General features: G+C 38.7%; 1 protein-coding gene across 13 annotated transcripts in view; it reads left to right on the forward strand.

Moving 5' to 3' along the window:
• Positions 1-19922, forward strand: part of MAST2 (microtubule associated serine/threonine kinase 2) — a 204535-nt gene that overhangs the window by 141835 nt on the left and 42778 nt on the right. For 10 of the 13 annotated variants that reach the window (XM_039711644.1, XM_039711653.1, XM_039711640.1 and 7 more), the window contains 4 exons: positions 3294-3369; positions 5777-5797; positions 8449-8527; positions 13760-13914. In XM_039711644.1, the coding sequence (XP_039567578.1) occupies positions 3294-3369; positions 5777-5797; positions 8449-8527; positions 13760-13914 (331 nt within the window). The remainder of the gene's footprint in view (positions 1-3293; positions 3370-5776; positions 5798-8448; positions 8528-13759; positions 13915-19922) is intronic. The other 3 variants (XM_039711641.1, XM_039711642.1, XM_039711643.1) reach the window with 3 other exon arrangements.

Below are 19922 nucleotides of genomic sequence, written 5' to 3' on the forward strand. Positions count from 1 at the left end.
CGGTGCTTTAAATATGGTCATAATTTTGAAATCTGTGTGTGCTGGAAGGCATCTAATTCTGTAGCATGCATATTATCTTTAGCTGCTTGCTTTAATATTCAGCAAATAATTTGAATATCCTGCATAGAAGACCACAAAAACTTAGCTTTTGTGTTTATTTATTAATTTTTATGGCTCTCAGAAGCAGGTTTTATAGCATGGTTCTGATGTGAAGTTTGGGATTCATAACCTATCTGATGAGTGTCATTCATGTTTGTAGGAGATAGCTGAGACTGTCCTTGCCTGTAAGGTCTGGTTTCATATTTTGAAGGTAGTGGATTTACAAATGCTTTGGCTGCATCCTTCTTCCTGTGTCCGGAAGATGTAAAGGCTGCTGCCTGAATTATTGGCATTGGTGTTGCTGGGTTGATTTACCTAATGGGCAATCATTCTGTGTAACAGCCTCCCTTGAGACAGAGGCATTTCTGGTTCAGTAGTAGCCAACTATAACCCTGGAGCAACAGGGGAATCTACCTTTGCTGCAGAATAAATAGGGTTTCGATCAGCCTTGGTGAACGAGGCCATTGCACTCAGGCTTCTCTTATTAAAATACCTTCATCTACAGCAGATGCAGCAGTGCTGGGAAATTTTAGGGAAAGTAGAAATTCCCTGTCTCCCTGTTGTTGTTTTAAAAGCTTCACCCAGACTTGAATTGAGTAGAAAAACTAATTGCTTTTCATTTTAAAACTAGAAGCAAATCACAGGGGACCTAATTAAAATTCCAGTGTCTGAAAGGAAATATGCCATATACATCTGAAAAAGTAGTTGCTTAAAAATTAGTAGTATCTCTGTACCACACACTGCAGGCTCAGAAGAGTTTCAACACCCACATACTTAATTTCAAAATTTAAAAACTGTCATTACCCAATTTGCTCAGTTATTCTGAAATTCCATTTTGATCATAGCCCAGAAAGTTCAAAGATTGATGAAGATGTAAAAAGGCAATGACAGTTCATTGCTTGTTTATAACAACATTGGGCAATGAGGTTTTTGATCAAAACTATCATCTTGACACAGTAGTGTTCATTGCCAGTAAAGCTTGAAAAATGAGGAGGCAAAGACCAAGGTTTCCAGCAAAGCTGGCAGCCTCCCTTGCTTTGTTAGCTCATCTGCATCACCACGGAAAAGCCTCACTCCTGCAGCATCCTAAAATGCTCCTTCAGCTTTCTGCTGCCAAGTGATTGGTGACCCTGACCCTAAGGTATGTGCTGCTGCCAGGACGTGAATTGTCATGCATGACTCCTTCACTTGGACTTCCTCAGTCTCCTTGGAAGCTTGCAGTGCCTCCTAGACTGCCACTGTCAGACCTCTCCATCTTCTTGTGGTTCAAAAGCAGCAAAATGGTTCTGGTTTTTCACTGTGACCATTAGAATTAAAATGAGTACAAGCTTAATAAATGAAACACCAGAAGTTACTTAGCTATAGGTTTCTGATCACTCTCTCCCCTCTGCTCTTGGGATATACTGGGAATGGGTTAAACAGCATCCAGTTTTGGATGAAGACTTGAATTGTGTTGTATACAACTGTGAACTCATTGTTAGTCTTAACTAACAATATGAAGGAAAACCAAGGCAAAGGAAAACAAACCTGTTGCTCAAACTCTTTGTTTTTAATTTAGTTTGCTCTTGATGAAGCAGATTGTGGAGTGGTCTGGAATTCACTTACCTCTCCAGTTCTCTCTTCTTCCCATGATACGTGTTCCATCAGCCTGGGGCTGGTTTAATCTCAACCAGCTGCTATTTTTCCCCTTGCAGACTTGCAGACCAGATGGAGTTTGCTGGCCTGTGCTGCACTGTGGCCATCCTCATACCCCAGGAGGTGTCAGCCTGTTCCCCCTCTCCTCCTCCTCCCTCCCTGCCCTGGCACACGTGCCAGGTGTGCACACCTTGCTCACAGAAGTTGTGCAGAGGTGCTGCTGCAGACTTTTGTGACCTTTTGTAGGACTGAAGTGGGAGGGAACATTGCCTTCAGCTGAACACCGTGCTTATATTCTGCTCCTGCTCAGTGGAACAGCAAAGGTGTGTGAATAACTTGGATTGAAATTAATGTGACTTAATTATAAGCTTAATTATAAGCTTCAATAGGTTGCTGGATGGGACTGCAACCTCAGGATCACTCCTGCCCTGAGGGGCAAGCTGGGAAACTTGAGCTTCTGAAACAGAGACAGGTCCTGTTGTCTATGATGGCTCATACCTGAGGTTTGACTTCTCAACATGGCTTTTAAAATAAAACCATTTTATATGGGATCTAAATTTCAAACCATTTCTGATGTACTTTGCAGTGTATTGCTTTTCCAGAATCTATTTTGTTTTCCTAGTCTTATTTTAGTGCTATATTGTTGTCTTTGCACAAAGAAATTGCTGTTGACACATTTACTATGGATAGTTTCTCTTCTGTGCCTATATTAATGATGGGATAGAGCAAAGCACTTCATGCCCAATAGAATGCACACTCACTGATGTGAAGCTTCTAAATTCACCCATATCTTTGAAATATTTCTGTAGTTCGTTTGTAAATGATCCTGGCTTTCAGAAGGGCTTCCTGCGTGATGATGCTTTTTACTTTGAAATAAAATACATTGCAATAAGCCACTCACCATGATTATACACCACATGACAAAGCCCAGAGGAAAAAAACCACACAAAAAATTAACTGTTTTTTCATCTTACTAGTTTCACTGGTACTTTCATTTTCATGATAAAGTAGCATTTCAGAAAAGTGGTAGTTAGTGTGACTGCTGATAGGTTTTAGCCTAATCATCTTACATATAGATAGTCCTTTTATTATGTGCAGTTTTCATGATATATACTTTTTTTCAGTGAATTTTCCACTCAGCCTTAGCATACATTGGGAAGAAATGTTTTCTTACTGTTTATTTTTCCTGAAACTGGCATGTGTCACTTCTGACTCAGGTTTTTCATTGACAAGTGTTAGGAAAAGCTTGTAGATAGAAATTACTGCAAAATATTAAAAGATTTTATTGTTTATGGGTGGTACATTACTTACCTGAAAGTGGGAAATGAAACATACCCTTTTAATTATTTTAAAAGGAGGAAAAATACTGGTACATCTGTGTCAAAATATTTCTTTAGCAAACTAATACTTAAAACTCAAAGACTCAAAGCTCCATATTTCCAATTATTTGTCACTGTAGCGTGCAGTTCAAAGTCTTTCAGAACACTGAAAACTTGCTCTATTTGTTGCAAATGTGAACAAAGTGGTTTTGAACTGGTAATGTTTGCTTTCTTAAACAGGTAGCAGCCCCTTGGACAGTCCCAGGAACTTCTCTCCAAATGCACCTGCTCATTTTTCCTTTGTTCCCTCCCGAAGGTAAGGCAAGATCTGTTCTCTTTGGACTGGCAAGCAAATAGTGCATTTTATTTACAAATGGCCTATGGGTTAGAACATTTTTGATTGTGTTTTACTTTCTTTGATGTCTCAAATTATGTTTTGTTTTACTCCTTATGGCTCACATCTTGGCAGCACCAGAATGTATTAGGTGCTTTTCAGACCTAGAAAAAGATAAAGTAAATGAAGCAGTTAATGCAGCCTGGGGAAGAGGCAATGTTCTCCCAGAAGAATGACACGTAGGGCATGTGATATGACACATAATTTAGTCAAAGTGACATTAAAGCCAGTCATGATTAGGGTAATTGTAACTTAGTTGTAGTCCTAGATGCTGCTCTCACTGAGGTGTATTGCAAGTGTACTGGTCTTCTTTGCTGTGTCTGCACAAAGGTATAAAAATTCCTTAAATTAGGTGTGCACAGCTCTGTGTCTTCGTTCCCTGCCTTCTCACTAGTAGTGACTCCTGAGTTTTTTCTGATGTCTTGGACATTGATGTCAAGAGAACATTACTGCTCAATGAGGAAAATAGCTGATAATTGAAATTGCAAGTCTAAATGAAGCTCTGCAAGAGCAGCACTGAGGGACCCCAGTGTGGAGCTGTCATCTGTCCTGCAGCAAGCGCTGGACAGGTGCTGGTCATGTGTGTGTCAAACTGCTGGGGAGAAATCTGATCCCACAGTGTGGATTTAGTGTAAGGAACAGGAATGAAAGAATACAGACAGCTGGGAGAAGCAGAAAAATGGTGATTTGAAAGTTGAATCCCAGCAGGTAGGCAGAAATGGATAATGATACAGAAAGTTAAATTTTGTGAGGAAGAAAAGGGAAATTAGAGATCTCCCAAGCAGTGTTTATGCATAGGAGGTGGGTTATTAAAGTGTGAGGAAGGCATTTTGGATTTGTTAAACTCTGCCTTAGCTGAAAAAAACCAGTCTGTGTTAAAATGATCTGAGAATAGGAAATGTGTGATCATCCTGAGAGAAAGTTTTCCGAGAGACAGATTTAGCTTGAGGACTAGTTAGAAAAAATGGTAAGTCTCAAAACTTCTGAGAAGAATAAAGGGTTAGGATTTGATGGAATAAGGTACACTCTTTATCTGAATGGCAGGAAAATCCTGGAGCATTTCTCCATTGAGATGATTAGCTAGAAGACCTGGTGTCCTTGAATTCTGTTTGAAGCAGACTTTGGTCTTCTGGTCTTGTGTAAGAAAATGCTTTTTAATAGCACATGAAATGTAAGAGTCTGGATATGTATTTTCCTGTTGCTTCAGTGGGAAAATTAGTGCTTTACCTGCTGCTTAAACAATTTAAATGGACTCATCCACATTTGGTTTTAAAGCCTAATTTGGATGTATTCAATAAGCTCTTTGAAATCAACTGAACTTTTACCAGTTTTCACAGTATCTGAAGTATCTCACAGGAGTTCTGGAATCTGGAAAACAGTAGAAAAGTTGCAACAGAAACAGCAGTTATTGTCAAAACTTATTGCAATTTTTCAATATCATGTTTCAACTTGATCCTTCAGTATGGCTTTCTAAAACTCTGAAGAGTGCCCTTCCATACTTTTCCACTTTAAAAATCTAATTTTTAAAGAAATAGGTGAATAAAGGTTAAGCCTGTCCTGTTGAGTGCAGCGGTTCATTTTATAGTATTCATGTTCCTCTCTATACTTTTCCTGCCAGGGAAAAGAACACTTAAGCACTGCTTGTTTTAGAAACCTGTTTCTATTTTCTGCTTGCATTACAGCTTGAATAGCTATGCCAGCAGTAACAACAGATACATACTGGATTACCCCATACTGGTATCAGAATAACTTCTATATGATGGAATTAAGGAATTACAAGTGTGGTGCCAGGGAAATGGATATTTCACAGTACCCTGTTCATTGGCATTGCGTGGAGCTTAAGAGATCAGGCCCTTGCCTGATTTCCTGCCTTTGCCATCACAGGAATTACTGGTTGCTGATTTTCTGCCTTTTATTAATGGTGTAATTTCTTCATTTATTATCCTGTTTGGACATAATTTGTGAATTCCATTCTTTCTTTATATCCCTGTAATGAGTTTTTTCTTGAGATGGAATAGGAAACTTGTTTGGAAAGCTTGTGTTACTGTAAAGCCATTACAATTTCCTGCAAGGTTGTCCTTAGTCTGACTTGTGATTAACCATAAATCCCATGTTAGATACCCTTTCAATGATTGTGTCAGAGCCACAGCACTATGGGCAGGAATCCTCATGTTGGAATAAGTAAATGTATGGTTAATTCTGCTCAAACTCACTAAAATTGATGTTGGAGGAATATCAGTAACAGAAGATGAAGGGGTTTTCTTCAGAAATCACGTGCATCATTTACTGCTCCCTCTCTCATAATTATTGTACAATTTTTTCCACACAGCCATGGACACAGAGCAGACAGGTAACGTGTATCCCATTGCTGCTGTTTGTGTGTGTGTGAACTGTGCTTCTGTGCAGCTGAGCACGTGTCCCTAACAAGTCCATGCTGTAACAACCCCATTTAGGCATTCAGCTTCTAGTTTTTGTAATAGAAACAGAAAATCTTGACATTTTGGCTTCAAATGATAAACAGGTAGCGCTCTGGAGAAGATGTCTTGTTTTTCTAACTCCTTGTTTGAAACTGATGTGCTTATTCATGAAATAGCATCTAGCTGCCATAAAAACACCTCCATAATTAACTAATTAAAATATCATTTTAGAGGCAAAATTTGTTGTCTGCATGTCTTTGTTGGGATAGCAAAGCATCTATAACAAATAAAAAAAAACTAAAGTGTCATTCCAAGTGTCTTATCCTGAAGTAATATTGCATGTTTTCTCTCTACAAATATGTTTACTAACAAAACACTCAAGTACTTTGAAATGCTTTGCATAAATGTGGAAGGAATTTGCTTTAAAGGTCTTTTCCCCTTCCTTGATTTGGAAGATTTTCACTCTTGTCCCACTTCTTTCTGCTAGAGTAGAGCTGATATGTTTGTCCTGACTCCTTAGCACGTTGCTTGCCTGGATTGCATCAGCAGAAAACAGCCTAAGCATGAAGGGGTGTGCTGGAATTTTCTAATTGAGGAAGATATTTTCTTTTAACTTGGTCAAAATGAAAATTCTAAAGTTATTTCAATACACCATTTAGGTAATTCAGTTTAAAAAAAATCAAGCTTTTCTTTTGCAAGAAATTAGTAACTTGTGCAGCAAGCAACAGAGTGTTTTGCTCTGGGACTGAGGATCCAAAGTGAGGTTGAATCATTGACCTAAATATTTCCCCAGAGCCCCTGTATGTTACAAGAAACTCAATGAAGATTATTGAAGTTTGGTGTTCAATCCCTTACCACAGCATGCTACAACTTTGTAATGTGAATAGTTGTCGTTTTTCAGGGTTAAGAAAGGAATTCCATTTCACTTGAAATTACTTTGAGATTGTTCTTTTTCATTTAATTGTCTTGCCAGAGAAGACATCACCTGTGGCTAAATGGGGTTTAGCTGTAACGTAGGCATGCAATAAAAATCTGCATTACAGACTTATTATTTTTTTAATGCATGAAGCATGAGTCTTTTTAAAACTATATTGACATAATATTCTTTCAGTGATGTGGAACAGTGAGTTTATTTCCCTCTCATTCTAAGATAGATGGCAAAGAGAGGTGTGTATCAGTGCCTGAAAATAAAAGGAACTAGAGCTGGAAAAACTGTAAACAGTGGTTTTTGTCATGGTAGATATTGAACCTTTACCTGGAGATGAGGCTTCATGGGTATGGATAGTGGGATGAGAAATATTAATGTGAAGATAACAGTTGAGGTTTTTATAATCACTATTTCAGACCTGTACCAAATATCCTATTTTGTAATGCACTTGCATAAATGCACTGTATCTGTGTGTACCAAAACCCCCCGTATCTCTCCAAAGTGAGTTTGAGCTGTTCTAATTCAGCTTCATTATATGACCAGTTACTGATAATCTGCTGCAAGAAAAAACCCAAGCAAATGGAAACTGATGTGAGGAAGAGACTTTTAACATCCATCCCATTGTGCAACAGGACATGGTTGTCCATTTCAAGGACACAAAATGTGGGAAAATAGATCAGAGACAGAAAAAGTGCTGTGAGACTGAGCTGAATGTACTTCAGTTTCCATCCTCACTGTGACGGGGTTTGGGGGAAGAAGAGGATTTCAGGGAGGACAGCACTGATTCTTCTCAAAGCTTTTGTGTAGTTCCTCAGTTTTGACACTGACAAAACAAGACTTTCTTCAGTATCTCCACAATGTTTTGGTGTGACGGGGTTTGGGGGAAGAAGAGGATTTCAGGGAGGGCAGCACTGATTCTTCTCAAAGCTTTTGTGTAGTTCCTCAGTTCCTCAGTTTTGACACTGGCAAAACAAGACCTTTCTTCAGTATCTCCACAATGTTTTGGATGTTTTCCCGAGGAACATGTTTATTTGGCTACAACAGGGAAATAATTACTAATGTTATACTGACTGGAGGAGAAAGGACCCTAGGTGAGATTTCTGTGATTTACTTATCTATTTGGAGTGGGCCCCTTGGCTCTGTTCCTATCTGCTGGGTTTAATTTTCCAGCTGTACCAGGCAATGTGCTGGGCAGAATGCCCTCTGAATAGGTAAACAGATTAATCTGCTTTCAGTTGATTCTTGATGTAATGTAACTTTTTTTGTCCTCAGTCTGAATCTTCATTTGGAAGACAATGAGCTGCATAAGTATGATAAGCATGAGTGTCTTTTTCAAAGAAGTTTGCAAGGAGCTGTTTGTATTTGTCTGTTTTAGGAACTCCAAATTTTGTACAAGTACAAAGCATCTACTTCATGCAGGATTCTTGTGCCCCTGTGCTTCATCTTTTCTGAGATCACCTAGTTTTGCTTTTAAAACTTACTCAAATTGCTTTTCCGCAAGTGTGACTGTAAATAGGATCCCTGATTTATCTGAATAACTCAAGACATTAATAAAAGCACGAGGTTAGGAGATGCAGAGGAGAAACTTGCTTATTTCTCTCCCTAATTAGCCACACTGTGTTCCTGACCATGATTTCCCTCACGTCTTTTCCCCAGAACGGACGGACGCCGCTGGTCCTTGGCCTCCCTTCCTTCGTCTGGATATGGAACAAACACTCCCAGTTCAACAGTTTCAGTAAGTGACATAGACTTTTCCAAGCAATTCAGTTTGTACAAACACACCCTAACAAATCAGCTTCTGAGTCTCTACTAAAATACTGGATCTTTCTTCATTGTTTTGCTAACATTATTTAATATACTAATTATTTTTAAAATTATTTTAATTATTGGTTCTGCTGCTTTTTTCCTCCATTTCCCAGCTCCTATCATCTTGCACTTTGCCTTCAGCATTGGTAAAATCCCAGTGCAGCACTTGGCTCAAGTGATCCTTTGAGAGGCATAAAGTCTCCAAAGTGGCAGGACTCAGAGATAGTGCACAAATACCCTCCAGCTCTCAGCTTTTTGTGACTGGGGAATGAAATTCTTGTCTGCTTTCAAGTACTTAGTCTGAAAACCTCTGCTACTGGGCTAGCAGAGAGAAAAATTGATAAGCCACATCTGTTATTCGGCTCCAGTAATTTGAACCTCCTAATGAAGCTTTCCAGTTCTTACAGCCATCATTAGAAAGGCTGGCTGCAGTTTGCTTGAGTTCTGTCAGCAATTCCACCAAGCTGGCGGCCCCACATTAACCCTTGTAACTCTGACATGCTTCCTAAAATGAATCTTACTCTTTAGTTTAAGTCAGCTGGGCATTGTGGTTATCCACATTAGAACCTTGCAGAGACAAACATTAGAACTATAAAGTACAGACTTAATGTAACATGCTTTTGTATGTGTCTTATGGTGTCTTCAACTGTGTGGTAACAAATCACTGCCTCTTTCCATAATACTGGTCATTTGGTTTTGTATTAATTATTTAGAGTATGCTCCTAATAATTGTAATACCTTCATTAAATAGGACTCATTAGTACATGTTATGCAAATCTTACACTGTATCAGTTTTTTCCTTGTGAACTGTTCTAAGTTAATCCATAAACTTTCTAGTGCCTCTCAAACACAAATTTATAAGGTTTTTTGGGAGTGAGTGTTAAATTCAATCTATATAGAAAAAGAAGAAATTGGGGTTAAAAGTTTCCTTTTAGTATAAATTGATATGATGAAAATTTGATTCTGCGATGTTAATCTTATCTCTATAACTTAATTTGTTCAGACACATTCTTGCAAACTCTAGTTCACACAATTTCTACCATTTGTTATCTTCTGAACTTCAAGACACTGGTTTTCTTGTTGAGTTTGGGGTGCTTTTTGTCTCTTTGGAAGGCGGGTGACCTGATTTCAATGTGCACACAGATATGTGGCAGGAGCATAGAAAAGTATACATGAAGGAGATGTTCCTGGTTTCACTGCCACACATTATTATACATCCAAGCACTTGAGAGCAGCTGTTAAGAAGGTGCTCTGCTTTGGCCTTTATAGTCTTAGGTTAAATCTTTATGGGCATAATCCATGTCTAAGTCCTCTTCAAGCTATGGGAGCAGGGAGCATGTGCAGTTATTTCCATATGGATGACATCCAAATAGCTTGGTCATTGGTAGTCACTGTGACAAGTTCCATTTTGCTTGTGAAGATGACACTTTTGGGGGCCAAACTGTAGTTTTTAAAGAATTTGTAGTTTGATCAGACTTAAGGTGGATGCCCATGGAGAGAGAAAAAGTAACAACACCAAAAATCTGTTGGAAGCATCAGTTCTTGCTTTGAAATCGGGACACCAAGGCTACTTTGAGAAAGTTCCCAGATGTCTGGCTTGAGAAAGCTGAGAAGTTTCTAAAGTTCTGTATTTTTTTCTGTACTCAGTCATTATATTTGTCTCTTGTCCTGTTCCCAGAAATAGATAGATAATTTTGATTAATGTTTTCCCATGGAAAAAAACAAACGAAACAATCCAACAAATCTGAGATAGACATGTCACATAGAAAGCATCAGTTCAAACGGTAATTTTTCAAAGTGCAAGTAACAGGGAAGTGTAATGAGAAGCATAAAGTGATAGCTGTAGTTAGACCTGAATTCAGCTTCATTCAGGAAATAGGTTGAAACGTGTAATTCCAAGGCTTTTATTTGTTTCATTGAGTTCTTCATCTCTAGTCCTTTTGCTGGTTCAGTAGTAGAAAGGCATTGAAATAGGCTGTTTAGTAAGCAGTGATGCAATTGTTGGAGCTATTAAACCTGGTATTACATTTCTAAGCCAATCCTATTATCTCAGTATTTCACAGATTAGAATTAATTTGAATTGATCTGAATAACACCTCTAAAGTTGATAAGCAGTGTTATTCCTGCATAGACTTTGAAACTGAAGTAAGAGGCAGTGAAGGGGTTTGTCAGACGGACACGATGAATTAGTGCTGCAGATAGGAATTTAACAGAAGTTTGGGCTTCCATTTCATATGATCAGTCCTCAAGACTGTTTCTTTCTCAAGCAAGATAAAGGAAGCCAGGAGACCTTGCTCTGGTGGATGTGCCAGTGGGAAATAAAATATTCAGAAGGGCCCAGTCCATCCTGTGTCCTGCTGGTTGAGTTTCTATATGAGAGCAAGAGCTGACCCTCATCTCTGTGATCACCTGCTGTACCAACCTAATGAACAACCCAAGGCATTTACCTAGTCCTAGGTCACTAAGGACCTGTAGATTCTGCTTTATTTTTTAATTCCAAATGAGGGATGACACTTCAATCAAAACCAAACCACATTTACCCTTTTCTTTACAAATCCTGAAGACCAGATGTATCATCAGACCAACACTGAAGAAGCTGGAAAAGACCTTTCAAGTTAGGTGAACATAAAATAATCAATTAGATGGGCCAGTATACAATTATTTTTAAACAGTTAATCTGCTCTTAATTTTCTAGATGCAGAGTTAGTTTACAAGCAACAGTAATATAGATTGATTTTTTTTTTTTACTGGAGGAGAGTTGGCTAATTCTGCATCTGTAATTAAGACACCAGGGGGATATTTGTATTAGTCTGCTGCAAACATTGAGTACTGTGGTGTGATTACCTGAAAATCAATACTTCAGAAGTGTTTCACTTTGCTTTCATGCTTTTTCATTGAAAGGTCATATGCCTGGTAGAGAAGCCCTTGGCAGAGAAAGTCCATGGTCTTTATCTTCAGGGCCTTCATTCATTATTCTCTGGAATTCTAAACTTTGTGATTTGATTGCTTTTAGGGAGAGGAAGTGGAGAGAGGATTTTGCTGGGCTGTCCATGGGTTGACTAGCACTACTTCCCCAGTGATTTTGCTGTTGGGAAACATTAAGTTTTTAATGATTTTTCTAGAGTATAAGTTTTGATATTTTTTTTCTAATTCAAGTAACTACGTGCTAAACTAATTTGTTTTGAATCAGACATGTATTTGCAATACCAGAACTTGGGTATCTGTTAAGGCAGGTTTTTAAGTGTCCTTAGTACTTCCTGCTCCCCTGCAGGATCTGTGTTATTCACCATGAACGGGATTTCAGCTGCCACCTAACTTTTTCTTTGAGGTTTTTTCATAGGCAGGTTCTTCCTACTCCTTATATTGTTTGAGACATAAACAAAGACATCAACACAATCTTTGAAAATGAAAACAGGATTTGTATAATTCTGTACTTAAGGGAGAAGATAGTCACTGTACTTGGCATAAACAGTTTGAGCAGCAGAACAGCTGTGGGCAGAGGGGCAAATACCCACACTCTGTCTTGGCTTCAGTGTGGAATAGAGCAGTGAAAACTGATACACCACCTGGGTAAACATCAGTGTGTGCACTCTGGGCTGGAAGAGACTTCCCAACATGGTCCCTCCACATAGACCTGCCTGGAAGAAAACATTGGAAGTGGCGGCTTTCAGTTCCAGGCACACTTGGGAAGTTCATGCACAAAGGCTTTCAAGGGGATTCTTTTCTGTAAATGCCTCTGTGCAGTGCAGTGGGAGTAGATCTGGAGCCAATTAAATTTTTGTCTAAAATAAGATTTTTAGGTTTATAGGTTCTTACATCGCCTGATTTTCTGTTGCTTACAGTACTTGGAATAACTACACCATTTGAACAGATGCGTTCTATGTGACTTGTTCATCTCAGGTTTGTTGGTTGATTGGGTTTTTTCCCTCAGGAAATGTCAATCCAAATGATCTAGCTATATGGCAAGAGACAGATATACTTTCTTTCCCATGCTAAATGAGTTAAATCTTTGGTCATATGTGTTATATCATGTATAACTCTCTCCTACCAATACTTCTGATACTAGGATGTGGTACTTCCAGTCTAAGTGAGGATTGTAGCAAAAGGAAAAGTTTTCCTGCTGGAACAGTGTATGTAATTAATTTCATCAGATAATAAGGAGCTGTGGAACCTAGGTCAGGGTGATGTTTTTAATAGGGCCCACTGGTGTTGTTCAGTGCTACTCTGATTATTCAGCACCTTTTCTTTTTCATTTTCCCTTTCGTTTTTAAAGAGAATTTTTAATTACGTTTTTAATTACCTTACGTAATTTATTTTCTTACTTTTCTAAAATGGAAAGAGGCATTGAAGAATCACACACAAAAATACATTTGTTAGTCGACCTTCAGCTTTTTCCCCTGGAATGTCTAACTTTGATGTTATTAGCATTTCCCACAAATATTTCCGCAAATATTTCTTTTCATTTCAGGTTTTATGAGGTTCACAAATTAAAACAGTTTCATGTCTGTTATTATCACAGAACATGTGTCATATAAATGCATCAACTTATTTACAGAAGAATAAAATGTTTAACTCACTGATGAAAAACTTTGTTAGTCTTAAAGTCAGATACTTTATTTATTATTGCTTCCCTGGTTAGAGAAGAAGCCTGAAAAGGAGAAATAAAATCCTGACCATTTACAATAGCAGTTTCCAGTGAGAGCCAATAACCAGCAGAAAATCCCATGTCTACACAGCTCCATAGCATTCTGCATGCCAGTGAAGCTCCTGAGCTAAGAGAATATGAGGGAAAAGGAAAGAAAGTTGCTCACCACTCCAGGAACCTCCTTGTCCTTTCCTGAGTAGTGCTGGTACTCCTGTGCCTTCCTTTCTGTCTCCTGATAGTAAATTATCTGCATGATCAGATGTGCTGGTTCCAGAATCAGATACAGTGGTTCCCTAGCCTCTCCTGAAGTTTTCCTGATCTCACCAGCTCTGTCATTGACTGTAAGGGTTGGTTAGCCTGATGAGAACAGTAAAAAGAGGCACCTGGTCTGATAAATAGCTTTCTTTTCCGCTGGAGTGCGCAGTGTCTGGCAGAATCCGTTCCTCTTCCATTCATTAGCTGACCCCTATGCATGCGTTTAGTGCATTTCTTTTCTGTATTTTTTTCTGTACTCAGTCATCATGCTCATCTCAGGAGAAGCTGCACCAGCTGCCCTTTCAGCCCACGGCAGATGAACTTCATTTCCTGACAAAGCATTTCAGTACTGAGAGCATCACTGATGAGGAAGGGCGCCATTCTCCAGCCTTGAGGCCTCGGTCTCGCAGTCTCAGGTGAGCTTTGGATTGCTTGTCAAATTTTTAAGGTGTTGGACGCATTTATTGCATTTCTATATGTGCTTTCAGATCTAAGAGTAGTTATTTGTAGCTGCTTTGTTACATGTGTTTGAAACTTTTAATCAACATTTAACTAACCTCATCTGACACAAAGTATTTTTTATCACATTGCTGAGCCTTTGGAATGCGAAGTGGTTGGTATACTCTGCTTTTGTATTTTCACAGTAACTGTATGAAAACATGATCAGCAAGTGTCTCAAACGAAATGCATAGCGTGTAGATTTCCTTTAGTGAAGTTTCTTCTCAGAATTTTGCTGCAATATCATAAGGATGTGGTTATAACCACTTCTAATAACTTTTCTGGCAGTGTTTCTGGAGGGGTGTGAAAACCAGAGTAGATAAAGTCAAAACCTGAAATGGAGTTGCACCCCAGCACGATTTTGTAATAGCACTGAAAATGTTTATGTTGCATTAATAGTTGAATAATTTTACTTTTAGTGCAGAGAACTTGTTCAAAGTTAACTGTCCAGGTTATTTCCTTGTGTAGTTGATTTCTCCATACATAATAGCAGAAGTAATTAAAATTTCATCTTTAACAGAATTACAGAATGGCTGAGGTTGGAAAGAATCTCTAGAGGTTTCTAGGAATCTCTAGGGTGCAAAACCCTATTCAAGCAGGCTGCCCAGGATCGTGTCCATATAGCTTTGGAATATCTCCAAGGACAGAGATTCCACAAACTCTCTGGGCAATTTTTCTGCAGATCTCTAACAGTTATATGGAATAAATCCACAAACGTTTTGTGTCATGGCAAAAGCCTCAAGTTTTGCAATGCCTTTACTGCTGGACCAAGTGAATGAAAGTCTAGGGAAAGTCTAGACACACCTTGTGAAAGAAAAGGTCTTTTACAAGCAGGGTTCAAGTAGTAGTCTTCATTCACCTGAGGATGTTGGAGGTGGATATCACCTTTAAATTAATGGACAATATTCAAAAACTCTGCCAGCTGGAATTGCTGAAACAGTGTGCCCAGCTCAGGACTTGGATGGAATTTTTAAAAGGAGGAAGTGAAACAGGCCAGGATAGTAACAAAACCCATGGTGAATATTGTGTCATGGCAGAGCTGACCTTTCAGGATTATTTGTAATTATTTGTATGTTCTGAACTTCAGTGCAGGCTGCATGGTAATTGCATATGGACCTGCTAAGTGTAGTTACACAGTAATCTACAGGAGCAGGTGAGTACTGTGGGTAGTGGCACACGTAGCCAGAGACCTCCTCAGTGCCATTAGTGACAGACTAATTATAAATTTTGTACTAAGTTCCTTTGAACCATAGTCCTGCCTGAGTCATCGTGCTGACCCCTGCTGAGTAGAGTAGCTGTAGTGGTACTAATTCTCTAGAGGTGAGGCAGCTCCTGTAGACACACGTGCTGAAGTAATGATTGTCCTCTAACACAGGTGTAATCATGTTGTAGAAGACACTTTTGCTAATGCAGGAATGATAGAAATGATCACGTAAAGAGCCCAATTTTATTTTCTTTCTTGTTGATATGGGTTATCAGGCAGAGAATCTTGCCTCTGTAAGCCAATTTGAAGCAGAGTAGGTTTATAATTTGTGGTGGGATGAGATTAATTCAGTGTGTGATATAACTGATTAATCTTCCTCTTCTCTTGAATACCTTTTCTGGCTCTCTCACTGATTTTTGTTGTGAAAATGTCCAGTCTTATTGGTATTCCAAAGCTTAGAATGGAGTAATTTAATTTTTGCAGCTCACTGTGCCTCATTTGGTTTTCATTTTGCTTATTGCCAGTACTGTGATGCTGTGTGACTCTAAAGCACCCTTGCCACTACCAAGAATTCATGCTGGTCCTTGCACCTCCAAGGAAAATGGATAGGTCAATCCAACCAACTGCAGCAGTGGTTGAACGAGCAAAAACCCTCTTTGACAGAGGGCAGCCTGTGCTTGTGAACAAATGCTGAAACACATGAAGACCAGACATTGTTCACTGCACAAAGCTTGTTTATTTGCCCCTTTAGAGTTACCTCACTTGGTGAGAATATATTTTCACTTACTTAAAAAATAAAAGCTGAGAACAGCTTTTGTTTTTCAACATTGAATTTAATTAAGCAGTAATTTCCTAAAAATGCTTTTTTTTTCATTCAGTGGTCTTGTTTGATCAGCTTTAATGAAAAGCAGATGAACAAAACGCATCAGACATTTCCCTTAATTGGCAGCCATGGCTTTATAATTTAAAAGACGGTGTCATTGTTAATGTGTATTCATTTTCCATCCTATATGACTGTAGCTTTACATCTGTTTTTGAGAGAGGAAGTGGCATTTTGAGATGTCACTGGCAAATGCTGAGATTGTTTTTTTGTTTCTCTAATCCAAGATATTTTTTTTAGAAGTGTCAGATGATCCTTTTATGCTCCTAGCTATAGAATATTGCCTAGATGTAACTTGTGGAAAAATACACTTACTTTTTTGACTAGTACCATTTTCTTGTACCTATCTGCAAATGTTCTATGCATACAGAGCACTCTTAATGATCAAACTGGATGATAAAACTAGCAAAGTGTGCAGTCATGTAGGGTGCACTGACAGGTTGGTAGCACCTCTGCTTTGCTTGAGGTGTTCTGCCACTGTGCCTTGGAGATACTCATCTTTTATTTAATCATGCATTATTTGAAATGCCTGAAATTTCTGCCCTGAAGAAGTGGCAGTGGCTCTTTCCCAGCTACTTTCCTATGCAGGGGGAAGGAGGGAACATGAGAGCAGTCCTGGAATGCAAAGATGTGACATCCTTATAAAGCTGCTTGAAAAATCCAGGAGCATATACTCTCATCTGTCTCAAAAAGATCCAGTACTCATGTGCTCAGCCAAAGAACATATTTCCATGTGACCCACCTGTTTTGGTGCTTGTAATGTGTCTTCAGTAGAAGAAGATATTCTTTATTACCTGCAGAAGTAGTTCCTAAATATCATCTCTCAACTGTTCTCTTTTTTTTTCTTTTTTTTCCTAATAACCTTCAAATCCTTCCAGCTGTTGACCAACAGGGAGATCCCCAGGCTACATTTGTTCTGTTTAGATCAATCCTGGGCTTCAGCTGAACAAGGTCTTTTCTCCCTGGAGTAAAATACATGAAAAGTTGTGAATACTTGCACTAAACTTGGCATCATTACTCTTTTTAAGTTAAAGAGATGCTGCCTTCCATCTTTTCCCAGTTCTCTTTACTTGTCATCTTTAGCAGTTGCTCACATGTGGGAATGTGTGGAGAATGTCAGAGATAAAAGTAGAGTTAACTAATAGCGACTTTTTCAGGAGCTGCCTTTGTGCAGTCACTCAGCCCACCAATCTGCCCATTTTTCTTGATCTCTTTTTGTAGTTCAGGATAATGTTGTCTAGGTAAAAAGGGCTGAAGATTGTTGCAGTGAATTTTTATATTGTTGAAGTAGATGAGATCATCCTTCTTCATCTCTTTGCTGGGTAGTGCTTTTTAAATGCAATCCCCCAGCCTGACTTTTAGCACTGTGGATCCCGCTGTTAAGAATACACAGACAAAATAACTGGAAAATACCAAAAAAAGACTCCTGATGATAAAATGCCCAAGAAGCAATAGGTGTTGTGAAAACCAGTGGCCCACACAGCCCATTTTTATCTTTCATCCTGCAGGCTGTGGGGCTCTCTCATCTCAGTGCACTTCTGAGGCAGCTTTAACCACTTGAGTAATTGTGCTGGGTTCATCCCTTCACACTGCTCTCAGACAGTGCCATCCACCACAAGCTGTGGAGCAGGGATTCACATCCCCATGGATTTGGAAAAAGATAATAGTTTTATATTCTACAGCACAATGCATCTGTTCCTTCTGAAAACACATTCTGACTGCATTACAGATAATGTTGGTCTTTTTTTTTCCCCTCTCAAGACAGTGTGTCCTGTGAACTTGACTTGAAAAGGTTCTTCAAAGTGATCGGTTTTATATTTATTAACTTTCTGGTTCACTCACCTTTTTTGTGGTTTTCTGTTATGAAGAAAACTGTGTATCCTTATTTGTTCTTTGCACTGCTTATTACTCCAACTTTCTGCTTTCATTCTAAAGCAGTCTCAGTCTTTGCTGGCATGCATAGAACCCCTGAAATACTGGAAAACAGAAGGTGCAGCCCCTGCTGCTGGGAGAGTTTTTGACTTCTAGTATTAATGTAACTTTCATATTTATTTCTTGGAAGAAGAGGAAGGCTCACCTTCAGCAGAAGGCTTATCTTAGTGCCTACTTTATCCAACTTCAGCTCTCTAGTTTTCAAATTCCTTATTTTGTGTGTCTGGAAATAACAGAAAATTAAAGCCTATAGTTCTAAGTTTCCCATGAGAGCTGACTTTGGTCATGTCCTGTAAATACAACCTAATTAAACCTTTATATACAGGGTGGAAGCAGAGGGAAACACAGTGCTTTTAGCTTTTTTGCTTTTTCCTAGTAAGTACAGCTATCATAGTGAAGGAAAAATTACCTATTCATAAACATCTCTGTTTTATTTAGTTATCCTTAAACTAAATTTTGTAAGGTTTAAGTTATTGCGTAAATGTTGCTCCTCAAAATAGCTCTCTGTAAGCTATTTTCACTTTGAAGCGTCAGATAAGGAGACATGAGTTTTGACAGGTTGAAGGCAACAGAAGTCTTTGTGGGAGATAGATATCCCTGAAAATCCACCTCCACGTTGTCTCATGAAGTGGAGGAAGCGTGAAGGAGGGAGGAAAAGAGAGAGTAGTTTTTCATTCTGCTCTTAAGCTTAAGGGGACAGATATTATTCTTCTAATGTCTGCTCTGCTGAAATGGAAAACTCACTGACAATAATAATTTCTTTGACCTACCTATCTGCACCAAGAAAAGGGAAGGAGCCTGCCTTTTGTTTTAAAATGTTATGCACGTGCACAGCATGTGTCCTCTGCTTTGCAGAAAATAATCTGTTCTTTTGTGAGGCTTGAAATGTTAGACCGGTTTAGTTCTGCCTGTGAAATTTTTGGTGCTGGGTAGATGTGTGAAGCTTTTGCATTTGAAAAGATGTCATGCCAGTAAAACGTATTAAATTCCTTTTATCTTATTTCTAAATTTCCTTGTGTTCTCCCTTGGTGGCATTCAGTTATCTCTCCAGTCCTTGTTCCTTTTTCACCTGATTGTGTCCTGGAGCTGCTGTAAAGACCTGGCAGTGCTTGGCAGGCAGCCTTTGGTTTAGTTAGTCAGGTATCCAGCTAATTCCTTAGTTTCCCAAGCTGAGGATCAACATTAAAAATTATGGTTGTATTATGTTGCAGTCTTGCTATAGTCAGCTAGACAATTTGACCTGGTATATTGAGCAAATTTTATTTTGGATGACAATGTGGCCCTTGATCCCAAGTTTTGTCCAGAGATTTTTGGGTACTCTGTTGTTTTGGTTGGTGGAAAGTGGTAGGAGGAGAGAGACAAAACTGCAAATGCCCAAGGAAGCACTTTCTTGCCAGTTGGTGTGCACAGAAATTGTTTCGTAAACAAAAGCAAACACAGTAAATTCTCCTATCATGGTTCTCCCTAAGGAAATGCTACATCTGCTGGCAGGACAGCTCAAGTAGCCTGATTTCTGCAGAGCCCTTAATTTCCTGTATTCATATGAATAAAGTGCCTTGAAAGCAAAAGGCAAAATCCCTCATGTTTTATTGTAGCCTTAAGACAGCAAATACTCAAGCATGTGCAAATTTTAGTGTTAAAGTGAAGTATGTGTGTGCCTCAGAATTTCTGTGTAAGTATCAAAGGGCTTATATATACTTGTAATTTATACACAGAGAAAAATTACATCAGAGAAAAATAAATTTATATATACTTGTAATTTATACCTCACTTAGATCACACAGAGAAAAATTACATCAGAGAAAAATAAATTCTTCAGTAACTGTGTTCACCAAGTCCTCCATCTCCATATGAAGTACCAGTAAACAAGTATGGTGCTTGTGTCAGCATGTTTGATCTTGAGAGAAAAA

This window comes from Passer montanus, unplaced genomic scaffold (assembly GCF_014805655.1).
Source record: "Passer montanus isolate IOZ18808 unplaced genomic scaffold, ASM1480565v1 scaffold25, whole genome shotgun sequence".
Classification (NCBI taxonomy): domain Eukaryota; kingdom Metazoa; phylum Chordata; class Aves; order Passeriformes; family Passeridae; genus Passer; species Passer montanus.